The sequence below is a fragment of the Lactuca saligna genome, chromosome 7 (genome assembly GCF_052625555.1).
Source record: "Lactuca saligna cultivar CGN05327 chromosome 7, ASM5262555v1, whole genome shotgun sequence".
Lineage (NCBI taxonomy): Eukaryota > Viridiplantae > Streptophyta > Magnoliopsida > Asterales > Asteraceae > Lactuca > Lactuca saligna.
This window is the reverse complement of record NC_136423.1, coordinates 67,439,882-67,451,941: the sequence shown is the minus strand read 5'-3', so window position 1 is coordinate 67,451,941 and position 12,060 is coordinate 67,439,882. Positions and strand designations below refer to the sequence as shown.

The 12,060-nt window shown below is 33.6% G+C and overlaps 2 protein-coding genes across 5 annotated transcripts; both read right to left on the bottom strand.

Moving 5' to 3' along the window:
* Positions 1 to 790: 790 nt before the first annotated feature.
* LOC145005330 (Thioredoxin superfamily protein) lies at positions 791 to 3,039 on the bottom strand. 3 transcript variants are annotated; one of them, XM_078964409.1, is made up of 8 exons: positions 2,910 to 3,033; positions 2,311 to 2,456; positions 2,101 to 2,229; positions 1,887 to 2,006; positions 1,708 to 1,786; positions 1,534 to 1,620; positions 1,320 to 1,379; positions 791 to 1,036 (listed from the first exon to the last, which is right to left on the bottom strand). In XM_078964409.1, exons 3-8 carry the CDS (start codon positions 2,154 to 2,156, stop codon positions 959 to 961), a joined length of 480 nt encoding a protein of 159 aa, XP_078820535.1. In that variant the 5' UTR covers positions 2,157 to 2,229; positions 2,311 to 2,456; positions 2,910 to 3,033; the 3' UTR covers positions 791 to 958. The 3 variants fall into 3 exon arrangements, with proteins under 3 accessions (XP_078820535.1, XP_078820534.1, XP_078820536.1); XM_078964408.1 differs by lacking the exon at positions 2,311 to 2,456 and having other exon boundaries at positions 2,910 to 3,039; XM_078964410.1 differs by lacking the exon at positions 2,311 to 2,456 and having other exon boundaries at positions 2,101 to 2,156; positions 2,910 to 3,016.
* Positions 3,040 to 4,067: 1,028 nt separating this feature from the next.
* Positions 4,068 to 9,787, bottom strand: LOC145006609 (PA-domain containing subtilase family protein). Of its 2 annotated transcripts, none has more exons than XM_078965689.1 (11): positions 9,442 to 9,787; positions 8,781 to 8,971; positions 8,530 to 8,674; positions 7,996 to 8,390; positions 7,689 to 7,784; positions 7,302 to 7,374; positions 6,696 to 6,981; positions 6,243 to 6,565; positions 5,859 to 6,126; positions 5,489 to 5,770; positions 4,068 to 4,885 (listed from the first exon to the last, which is right to left on the bottom strand). In XM_078965689.1, exons 2-11 carry the CDS (start codon positions 8,954 to 8,956, stop codon positions 4,479 to 4,481), a joined length of 2,451 nt encoding a protein of 816 aa, XP_078821815.1. In that variant the 5' UTR covers positions 8,957 to 8,971; positions 9,442 to 9,787; the 3' UTR covers positions 4,068 to 4,478. The 2 variants fall into 2 exon arrangements, with proteins under 2 accessions (XP_078821815.1, XP_078821814.1); XM_078965688.1 differs by having other exon boundaries at positions 9,253 to 9,786.
* Between the last annotated feature and the right edge of the window lie 2,273 nt (positions 9,788 to 12,060).

Genomic DNA, 12,060 nt, shown 5'->3' with positions numbered 1-12,060 from the left:
GATATATATATATATATATATATATATATATATATATATATATATATATATATATATATATATATATATATATATATATATTAGTTTATAACCCGTGGAAATCACGGTTACAAAATTAATTAAACTTTTATAGTAAAACAACTCAAAATTATTAATCACTTATTTTAAATAAATTATTAATTAAGAGATTTTTTAGTTATATAGAATTATAGTCATTGATTTAAATAAATATATAAAATTATATCATTTTATAATTTGTATTAATTTTATTAAATTTTATCCTAATGTTAACTTAATGTAATTAGAGTGATAAATTTGAAATTTGAAATTGATAATATATAAGTTGACAAGTGCCATGCATTAATTACGAGACATAATAGGGTGACATATGGCAAAAGGAAATTAAAATATGCATTAATTATGAGGCTTAATATGGTGACACATGTCAAAAGAAGAATAAAACTATTCTTTTATTAAAATAGGAATCCGAAACTTTTGAAATTTGAAATTAATAGTTTCTGAGATTTCAACATATAATATATTTGGAAAGTAATTTTGAATGAAAATAAAACCTAAATTTAAGGTTTATATTAATAAGGAACCAATTTTGTAGTTGTAAGTTTGGAAAGAATTCAAGTATCATTTTCATTCAATTCATACATTTAATTTCCTAATATAACAGATTGACTTCTTGTTTGATCAAGGTGATGTAAGCAAATTGATCTAAGGGTGTAAAACCTATAAAAAAACACAATCAACGGTTCAGATTATTTTAGATGATGTCATAAGGTTTCTCTTTTAATAATATTTAGAGATTGCTAATATATATTACATGTAAACTTGAATTTTAGTAAATAGAAAAATAGATAATGTTAATATAAATTCTACCAAATTGAAGTTACAAGCAAACATAAAATCCTACTATAAAAAAACCCATAAAGCCAGGTGGCGTGCCAGGTCACTTGTGACTAGACGACTGTATGTTGTGTCGTTTAAAAAACTCTCTAAATCCATATGCGCTCACATCATAGTTGTACTGAAAATAAAAAAAAAATAAAATAAAATCTTATGAGTTCAGTATAGCCATATATATATTAAGCATGTGTGTATTTATTTAAATAGACATGTGTGAGTATAGCCATATATATATTAAGCATGTGTGTATTTATTTAAATAGACATGTGTGAGTGTGGGTGTATATATATAGGCCATGTGTACATGTAAACAAACACATATAGACATGTGCGTTTATACATACGCATGTGTCGTGTGTATAGATTATATTATATTATATTATATATGTAGTTTGAAAAACTCACAGGTAAAACTTTAACTGAGTACTTTGTAACATTTGGATCAACACCCCTTGTTTGATTTGCCTGCATCAAATGTAGGTAAAAATGTGACTAAATGCAAGAAGAACAAATTAATATGATTTTTTTTTTTTTTTTTTTGTGATTATCCCTATTTTGAACGTTATTTATTTTAACAACTCAAAGAGTACACAAAGAAAGAAAAATATAGAAAACTTACTTGTTCTGGGCTATGAAACATTTCTATAAATGGATAGTCCTTCTTTTGTCGTGTCATACAAAATCCAATATATTTTGGACATTCAACCTAATAATATTAATACCACATCAAAAAAAAAAACAGAAAATAAAAAAGGTTATCTTTTTTAAGACAATGTTGAAAGAAGCAACTTACTCGCATAAATTTAATTTCTGGATAAAACTCAGCAGCAGCTTCCTCCAATACCTTGTCAAGATGTTTTGTATAATTACTCCTGAAAATATTAAAAAAAGATATTAATACAAACAGAATACAGAAAATAACAACCATAAAAAAAAAAAAAAAAAAAAGGAAAATATATTATATTAAATTACTTGATTGTGAAAGCAACAACCACACGGTGACCTTGATGCAGAAGATGAACAAATTCACGCTCTGAAGTAAAATGAATAACCCTTGATGGCCCAAGATCCTTTGGGTATCCAGTATAATACCTTTAAGATTACAAGGGCAAAATAGTAATTATAATAAACAACTTTTCAAGAAAGAAAATAAACAAGTTTAATATGATAATAATTGAACACATACTTGCAGGTGGAACGAAGATTTAGCATCATGTTGTTAAAAAACGAGTGATCCTCCATCTATATCAGTAGCAGGAATTACAAATTACAAATTACAAAGAAAAGAAAAGGCTTCAAAACAGCTTCTAATAACCTGAAAAATATCAAACACAGCAATTGTAAATGTAGTTTAAAAGTAATGCAATCTTACTATATTATCCACTGTGTTGTGTACCTCTTTATAAATCCATTCTATATATATAATTTAACTAGCATCATGTTTATCACCATTGCAGATTTGCAGGTTCGATTTGGCTTTTGTTTGCTACCTCTATGACCTTGGTGACATCATCTGCTTTCTGCTTCTATATCTCTATGATCCTAATGACACCATTTGAGTTTAAAAATGGCGTTCTATTAGCAATTAAACGTATATGTAGTTGTTTGTTCAAGACGCATGCCAACTGTTTGTTAATATGTCAATCGTAATTTAACTTGTAATTCGACTTTAAACCGCTACCAACTATTATTGTATATGGGTGCATAAAGAAAACCTAGCATCTTTATGTAGCAAATAAACAAAATTAGAATCAATCAGTACTCAGTAGTAAGTGCAAAACCCTAAATCAGCCTTTTTGTAACCTAATTTTACTCCGTAAACAAAACAAGATGTCGAGGGTCACTTTGTTTTAAACCCAGATTGATCATTCAAGCTGCAATGTAATGCAGAGAAGTATTGATTTAAGAGTACACAGAGATAAATAGAAATAGAGAAGCATTCAAAAATGTTAATCGATTCAGAAAGAGAGAAAAGATGGGTGCAATTAAACCTACCTGCAATCAATTCAAGCCGAAGGGAAGAGATTGTTCTACGATTTTTATGAATTTTTGTAGCTATCGAACGATCGGAGAGAAGGAGGAGCGTGTGGGCTGTTTTATCTCCTTTGTGGGTTGTATGATATCGTTTTGGGTCAGTATACAATTTACTTGTTGGGCTAGTATACAGTTTCCTGTTATGTGAACAAAATATGTGAAGTATTTGTTTGTTGGGCTTATTTTTGTTCAATTAGTTGTCATGGATAAATTTTCATAGGATTTAGTTGACTTGGGTTAAGTTATAATAAAAATGTAGTTAATTTAATTACATTAGTTAAGTGGTAGTTGTTTGATGTTTAAAAGTGTTTTTAGTATTAAATGGTTTAATGAAATTTGATTAATTGACGAATGTTTATTATCCGGCCAATAACAAATGTTCAAGATTAAATCAACTTTCACAAAGTAATTATATGTAACTAATGACTTCGACTTTGAGAGGAGTTTTAACTGGAAAATCATTTAAACATGAGTATGTGGTTTCGTGATCTCACTTAAAATTAACATATATGTGTTATTTATACTTTTAACAAAACCATTGAATATATTACTTATTAATTTCATGAACTAGATAGAGATATGGATGAGTGATTTCAATCGAATCATAAGACTAAAAGGTAGTTGATGATTTTGAATGTTGTTAGCAAATTTATTACCATTAATTTGTGTTAATTAAGTAATTGCATACTAAATTCCGTTTTTTTATTGTTAAATCACAAATAGTACGTTTGTTTCTTTAGTCAATTTGGTTTTTAGTTTTGTGTTACCAAATATCATTTGAATTTGTTTTCGAAATATCAGTTGCTTGTTAAATTTTTCTGGTTTTAGTTTTAAACAAAAATAATTTTCATTAGTTTAATCAACCCAAATCATTTTTAACTAACAATTACCTAATTAATTTGCTTTTAGGATAGAATAGTCCATATGGATATAATATTTGGTTTTACAACCGTACATAACTTTTATGACCTCGTATACTTATAAATACAAGTATTCATCAACATCGTCACATCAAAAGGAATTTTGCTTAAACAAAAAAAAAAAAAAAAAAAAAAAAAAAAAAAAAAAAAAAAAAAAAAAGGTAATTTGATAATCTACAATGAAGCAAATAACTTGATGTTGGGAATCCGAATCATATAAGCTTTATTATAACAACCCCAAGCTTTTAGATCAAGAATAATACATAAATTCTACTACACGAAATACAAATCATTACATCTACTAAATGAAATACAAATATTACAACATCACTACACTAAACTTAATCATTATAACTCTAATAAAACACATCAAAATGACACTAGATAAAGTTGAGCTACTCAACCTCTCCTAGAAAATCCGTCAGACTCAACTCAATTACACCACAAATCCCCAAATTTCACAATTACGATTTCGCCTCCACCAATGCACAACCGAAGAAGCATAAAGTACAACCAAAGTTGCATTCAAGTCATAATTGCGAGAAATGGCTCCGACAAAACTTAACAACATTGTACGTCCAACTTTTTTTACAAACAATACAAGCACAAACTACCGATCATAACCCATGGCCACAACTGGAATCCGAACCTTATGCCCTCGGTTTCCTTTCAACAAAACCTGCCCGAAACTGTAGGTCCCGGTGACTGACCGGACGGTTAGAGTAACCGTGAACTTACGGGTTGCACCCGGTTTGAGGGTCATGGCTCGAGGGCTCGTTTCAATGGCTACAGCTGGTGACATTCTAGCTGTGATTGTGTATGTCTCTTCTTCATCAACATTTGTGACTGTTCGTGTTATGGATTGAGTTCTTACGAGATGGGAAACAGCAATTGAGGGTGAGTTTAGATTGTACGGGTGGCCGAGTGTGTAGTTGCATGGTTGGTGTGTGTAGTTTTGGATTTCGTGTGAGTCGAGTCCGGGTGTTGTGCATAAGAACCCTAGATAATCTTGATAACCTTCAAGAAACAAAACCTTTTAACATCGGAATATGGAATTCGAGTATTTGAATTTGTAAATTTGTGAAAATGCTAAAAAAACACTATCGTTTTCCATGCCGATCAAATACGCTTTCTAAGGCTATTTTTGCAGAGAAGAACAGATATCGAGAGCGACTCCATGTCCTTCCTTGTTCCGCCTTTTTGGACGAGACAAAAAATTGCAATTTTTGTTTCATTAACATCTGTCTTAGTCTTAGTCCAAGTCCAATGGAAGCCAACGCAGTATAATATTGACATGTCTTATTTTGTGCAAGAAATGGGCCTTAGGCCCATTTGTTACTCAGTACATGACAAAACAAGTTATACTGCGTTTGGCTTACATTGGACTGAGACTGAGACTAAGACTAAGACAGATGTCAATGAAACAAAAATTGCAATTTTTTGTCTCGTCCAAAAAGGCGGAACAAGGTAGGACATGGAGTCGCTCTCGATATCTGTTCTTCTCTGCAAAAATAGCCTTAGAAAGCGTATTTGATCGGCATTGAAAACGGTAGTGTTTTTTGGCATTTGCACAAATACGGTTAGTTCGCACCAACAACAAAAGTAAAATTACAAACAAACCTGCATCAAAAATGAGACCGGGATCCAAGGCGGCTCTAGGGTTGACATGGCCGCTGCCATAATCAAACGGGGTGGCAGGAACAAATGTCATAGTCTCAGAACCCGAATATTGTTGGGCTAGAATTGGTCTCTCGGCTCTATCAAGTGTATTTGATGTTGTCATTAAAGCCGACTTGATGGCAGCAGGGCTCCACCTAGGGTGCTTCTGCTTCACAAGGGCTGCAATCCCAGCTATATGTGGTGCAGCCATGCTAGTTCCCGAAATCATAGCAAAGTGTTCTCCTGCTCAAACCAATACAATTAGGGTTTACTTATGTAATAAACAAATAAATGAAACTAATTTTAAAGTACGATGTTTTGAAGTCTTTACCTATGTAATTAGCCTCATCGGTTCCATTCGGGGACCAAGAAGCCCAAATCAAAGATCCGGGTGCTAAAATATCGGGTTTCAAAAGATCCGCATCTCGAAAGCTGTAATCTTTTATGTTTGGCCCTCGAGCTGAAAATAATGCCACCATTGGTGCTGATTTGTGAAGAATCGGCTCCAAACCATCTCCAATGGACCCCACTGCTTTAAAGCTCTTCACGCGCCCTGTCCAATCCCTTGAAGTTGAGACGTTGTAGTAGTCTATAAGGTCCTATAAATATAATTTGGTAGATTTTTCAAAGTAGAATGTTATTATAACAAATAAATTAATGAAACAAGTGCAATTTCTTTCATTTAGCGGAATTTAAAAAAAAAAATGTGAAGTACCATGGATTTGCTAACATCGGTGATGAGAATTCCAGGGATTCCAACAGGTACAGGATCAAATTTTGTTCCCGGAGACGTGTTTTCAACCGCAAGAACAAAACCAATTGCACCGAGTGTTTTTGCAGTTTGTGCGACTTTAGTCATTGATGCTGTTCCAATGACGAAATTGAAGGAATACCCACATAAAAGTATGTTTCCTTTTACCATATTTTTGTTTAAAACTTCGGGTTTTTGGCAATCAGATGTACTTGACTTTCCGGAAGAATCCAATAACACATCATTGGCTGCTACAAGGGTGTATTTTTGATTCAAACGTGTAGCAGCTGCATCGGTTAGAGTATCATATTAGAAACAAATTATAGAATCTTACGTTCGTTTCTTTTCGTTACAATATTGTAGTTTCATGACACTTAATAGAAAGAAGAAAGAAAAAAAATTGGGCCTTGAACTTACGTGACATGCCAATTCCAGCGAGGATCTTTCCGTTTCCAAGTGTCAAGTGGTTTTTATATCTCCGATCATCAACAGCTGCAGCTACAGATGCGATCCAAGGGCTGTAAGACACTAACGTTTTTGAAAAAGGGCCTCCGTTTCCCGCTGCTTGTGCGACAAAAACTCCCGATTTTACAGCGGAGAGAAGAACGGCGTCAAATGGGTTTAAAAAAGTGGTTCTTGTGGTGGCCGGAGGACTATTCGGCCCAACGGAGAGGTTCAGAATGTCGACACCGTCGTGAACTGCCTGTTATCGGATTACTTGGCATCAATACGATTGTCTGTTATAATCAAATTAAATAAACGAATATTGTCTTTTGTTATTTTGGATCACTATTACAAAAAGAATGAAATATTGATGATCGATTAGAGCGTTTTTGGTTTGTGATTTGTGAATTCCGATGGAATTTGAATTCCAGGTTCCATTCGATTGCCAATTTGGTTGTCAAATGGAGGGAATTCGATCATGTTTGTTGGATTTCACGATTCCGATTGCCAGAAGAAATTAAATTCCATTTTTTCTTTTTGATATTAAAAGACCAAAATACCCTTTTATTCAAACCAAACCTGCTCAATGGCAGCAACGACATCAGCAACGAAGCCTCCAAATAGCCTGTAGAGTGCCTTGTACACCGCAATCCTATTCAAATAGTGATTAACTTTTTTCAAACATCATGCTTTGTCTTTTGTTGCAAATAAATGATTAAATTCAAGAAATAGCAACATACTTTCATTGATTTTTTTTATTACAGCATCTTACTTTCATTTTTTTCCTATCAAAGCATTGTACTTCGAAAAATGGACCATATTATATTATTATAGCAATTTTGTACAAATACAAAACAATTTTCATTGCTATAATTCATTAGATTTTCAAAGAATCATGTCCTATTAACAAAAAAATAGGATGCTATAACACAAATAAATGAAAGGGAGTTAAATAATGATAAAAACCTAGCACGAGGAGCCATTCCACTTGCTTTTCCATATTCATATCCATGCACTCGCACCGGAATTCCATTATTTCCAGCAGCAATCGCCGCAGTGTGACTGTAAAAAAAAATATTAACACTTCAAAGAGAAATAAATAATGACATTTACGTCTTTTGCACACACAGAAAGACACTTCCCCCCGTCGTGTAACACCTTTTCAGTTGTCTGATTGACATCAGTCTCAGTCATGTCCACCAAAATACAGGACAACCTGTTCTGTCATGTCATGTTAACAGATATATTTTAAACAATGGATAATCACACAAACCTTCCATGTCCATCACCATCCAACGGAGAAGCAAAATCAACGGAAGGATTAAACGCGCCAGAAACCGTAGCGGCTTTTGCAAAATGTTGAGCCCCAACAATCTTTCCATTACAAAAACTCCTCTTCGTATCGGGATCAACTTCACATTTCCCTCTATACCTCGGAAGTGGCCCATAAGGTTCGGAATCAGAATTCCGGAAGCTCGGATGATGCGGGAAAATCCCGGAATCCACAAATCCGATCACGATATCCTCTCCAGCCCGATCAAATCCACCACCAGTTGGCCAAACTCCAGTTGGAAGCCCCAAAAATTGAGGGGTGTGTGTTGTAAGTTTCCTCACTTTCCAATCTTGATCCACTGATTTCACACCAGGGGTTCGCCTTAGCGTTTCTGCCTACTAATATACGTATAAATGTGTAAGAAAACACGATTGAAAATTGAAATTACCATTTTGTTATACATATTTACAGATGTTCTTCGGTTTTTATCAAAAGATATTAACATAAATGGAAGTAAAAAGTCCGGATTGTGACCTGTTCTGGAGAAATATGGACTGCGAAACCGTTGATGAGATGCTTGTAGCTGTAAAGTTTTGTGTATGTTTCGTCATCAAATAGTGATTCGAGAAGATTATCGTGTCTTGTTTCGAGGTGTTGGGAGTATGACGTCACCAAATCACTGAACATGGAGCAGAGATTTTGGAAAAAAAAAAAAAGGTGATTAATTTCACACTTAAATGAGTGAATAACGATAAATAAGGAAGATTTTAAGAACAATAAATAACCTTGTGACATCGAGAATCTGATCGGATTCGACAGCAGTGGCTTCAAAACCATCAATGCCGCCTCTATAACTTATCACTGGATCTCCTTCGATTGTTACGATGTAAACTTCGGATTTTGTTATGATCAAAAGGGCGAATAAGATCGAAATTGTGAAGATATGCTCGACATTCATCATCGTCTCTAGGAAAATCTGTTTCCAAGAAAACAAAACTGTGAATTAAATCAAATGAAAGCACCCCATTTCCTTTTTGCTTGATTCAAATCGAATCACGTGATTCCTGAACATGGAAACTTTTTAGTACAATACATTAGTTGGTAAACATTAATTCATATCTCCACCCACATTCACATGACAAAATTGTTAATCTTTGTTGACGAAAACACAAAATTAAATGAAGAAACGGACACATTCAGAACGATTATGCTGTCGGTTTTAAAGAATTGAAAGATGGAGTGAGATGAGACGCATACCAGTTTGATTCAATATGCAACACACCCTTTGAATTACATACGATCCTTGGGTTTTATACACACGAAAACATCACAATGTGTAGAAGAAAGGAATAAAAAGAACGATTTTGTGAACTTCACTTCTTGAATCAACACTAAAACTCAAAACCCAGAAAAGATAAACCCGAAAAAGTTGACAACTTTACTCACATTGATCCAAGAAAGGAATCAAATGAAAACCCCAGTACAGTCTTTAGGGATCTACAGTAAGTGGGTAAGTAGCAAACTTGAGTTGTTTTCAGAAACAAGTGAAATGAACAGCTACATTACTGACTAATCATGAAGTAGTGTAAAATCGAAATTAAATGATGGGGAAATTTGGCAATGAGAGCATATTTGGGATGAAGGGATGAGTGTAGATAGAGCAAAGGACAGTGTGTGTGAATGTGTGTTCGAGAGGTGGTGGTGGTGGTGGTGGTGGTTAGGGTTTTTCACTTTTTGGGAAGGCGCCAGACAAGGTAGCGAACCAAGGTGGAGTCGTGTTGACAAGTGAGTCTTTGTATGTATGTACCTTCATTTTATTCTAAAAATGTTAACAATAAATAAAATTATTAATATTTTATGATTTTATTAAGGGCCCGATTTAATGGCATGAAATTCACTTAATTTGACATGCATTTTTGGTTCAGCTTTAATTTATTTATTTTTATAAAGTTTGCTTCTTTAATTTGAAGATCCCTTATAATTGTTACGAGGGCTCTCTCGACAGGTTTGAAAACTTTAAACAAACTAAAAATTTCAGGTCTCATTGTCAAATCTGGAAACTAAAAACTTTAATTTGTTCCAACAATCCAACTTGATTCACTAATTGTATATATTGTAATCTTTGTAATCAATGAACAATGGAATAAAAAATCAGATAAATAAAAAAAATAAGAACCAAAAAGTATTAACACATGGAATAAAAAATCAGATCAAGAAAGATTCATTCCCGTTTGAATCTGCTAAAGCACAAGATATTTGTATAGTTAGACAACTCAGAAATGATTTTGATCGAACATGGTCATTACCAATTTGCCTTCAATCGGGATTTTTAAAACAAACATGATTTTGATCAAAAAAAGAAAATTTCGATTCCATTCCAATTCCACAAACCAAATCCAATAACCCTAATAAGCTTTTAAGTATTAACCCTAATTAGATAATCAAATGACAACATGACAGATAATGGAAAAATAAAAAATAAAAAGTGAAAAAATAGCAAATATATTACAGTTTCAATGATATTATGAGTCTGTGATAACCTTCGATGGAGAATGGAGAAGGAAGAAGAAGAACATCATGTAATGTATTTTAGCGGTTCACACTTCAGAGTGTTCAAGCCGAGAATGGAGAAGGAAGAAGAAGATTGGTAATCGTCGCTTGTACAATAAGAAGAACATAAATTCTTTTGAGGCCTTAGGCATGCAACGATTCCGGGAAAGGCGTGCAGGAATTCAATTATTTTTAAGAACAACCAAATGGAATATGAACGAGGTAATCGAAACAGGGGTTTAAGTGGGGCCCCTTAAAAGTGGGGGCCCTAAGCCCTATCTTTGTTTATCTACACATAAGACCGACCCTGATTGCTACCGATTAAGTAGTTGCTTACTAGTTGCATTATAATTGTCGCTAGGTGTGTAAGTGAGTCGACCTACTCGTGATCTACTCGAGATTGACTCGTTAAAAACTCGACTTGAGCTCGAGTTAAACGAGCCCGAACCAAGCTCGAGCTCAACATAAGGCTCATTTATTAAACGAACTCGAGCCCAAGCTTATGTTGCCGAGTTCGATTAGGTCTGTGAACCTAAATGAGCGTATATATTATAACATAAATTTGTTTTTTTACGTTATATGTTACATTTTGCTAATAAAGTAATAAGCTTTCTTAATATCTTTTATTTGGCCCATTCACTTATTTTTTTTCCAATTCAATTTTTAGAGCATAAATTCACACGCACAACATCTAGCCATCTAGGGTTTTGTATTAAGTAGTGAAGTTGCATCGAAGAAAATTTGTTTATTTCTAGTTGCTTTTAAATTTGGAAGTTTAACTACTATTTTTGTAATTTGAGCTTTTACTCTTTATGTTCTTATGTTTGGTTATATTTTATAAACATTAAACCAATGGAAATATGGAATGTATGAATGTATGTTTTGATGTTGGATTATTCACCTGAATGTTTGATAAACAATCAAACAAGCTCAAAAAACATAAACAAGCTCGAGTCGAGCCTAGGCTCATTTAGGCTCACATAATAAACAAAACGAGCCCGAGCTAAGCTAAGCTCGAGTATTTTATTTTTCCCACGAGCCGAGCATGAGCTTTGAAACTAGGCTCGAAACGAGTCGAGCTCGAGCCCATATGAATATAAACGAGCTCGATCCGAGCTTGGGTATGTTTGGGCTTGGCTCGACTAAATTACACCCCTAATTGCCGCTAAAAATTTGTTGAGTGTGTCTATACAATGAAATGTGGAAAGAGAAACCAGGGCAGGCATCGGGTGTGTAACCCTATAGTGTCTGTATCCTGAAGGGCCTGAAAAATTAATATGTCAGTAATTCGTTATTAATTTGTCACTAATTCGTTGCTAATATGTTGGTAATGCATCAACCAATTTGTTTCTAATATGTCTCTATCAGTGCTAATCTGTCATTATTTGTTGCTTATTCTTCACTAATCTGAAAATTTATGGGCCAATTTTACTTTTTGCAAAGGCCTTCAAAATCAACAAAACGATCCTGAGTGAACCGAGACTTTTATCACCTTTATGCAAAAACATCCAAATC

Bases quoted from the DNA above. Each gene is read 5' to 3' on its own strand.
- LOC145006609 (XM_078965689.1), bottom strand. From the start codon at position 8,956: ATGATGAATGTCGAGCATATCTTCACAATTTCGATCTTATTCGCCCTT. The intron at 7,785-7,995 runs GTTTGTGTGATT...TTTTTTTTACAG, and splicing joins GATGGTGATGGACATGGAAG to TCACACTGCGGCGATTGCTG. The intron at 4,886-5,488 runs GTTTGTTTGTAA...TGTTTCTTGAAG, and splicing joins CGGTCTCATTTTTGATGCAG to GTTATCAAGATTATCTAGGG.
- LOC145005330 (XM_078964408.1), bottom strand. From the start codon at position 2,156: ATGGAGGATCACTCGTTTTTTAACAACATGATGCTAAATCTTCGTTCC. The intron at 2,007-2,100 runs GTATGTGTTCAA...GTAATCTTAAAG, and splicing joins AATCTTCGTTCCACCTGCAA to GTATTATACTGGATACCCAA. The intron at 1,787-1,886 runs GTAATTTAATAT...TAATATTTTCAG, and splicing joins GTTGTTGCTTTCACAATCAA to GAGTAATTATACAAAACATC.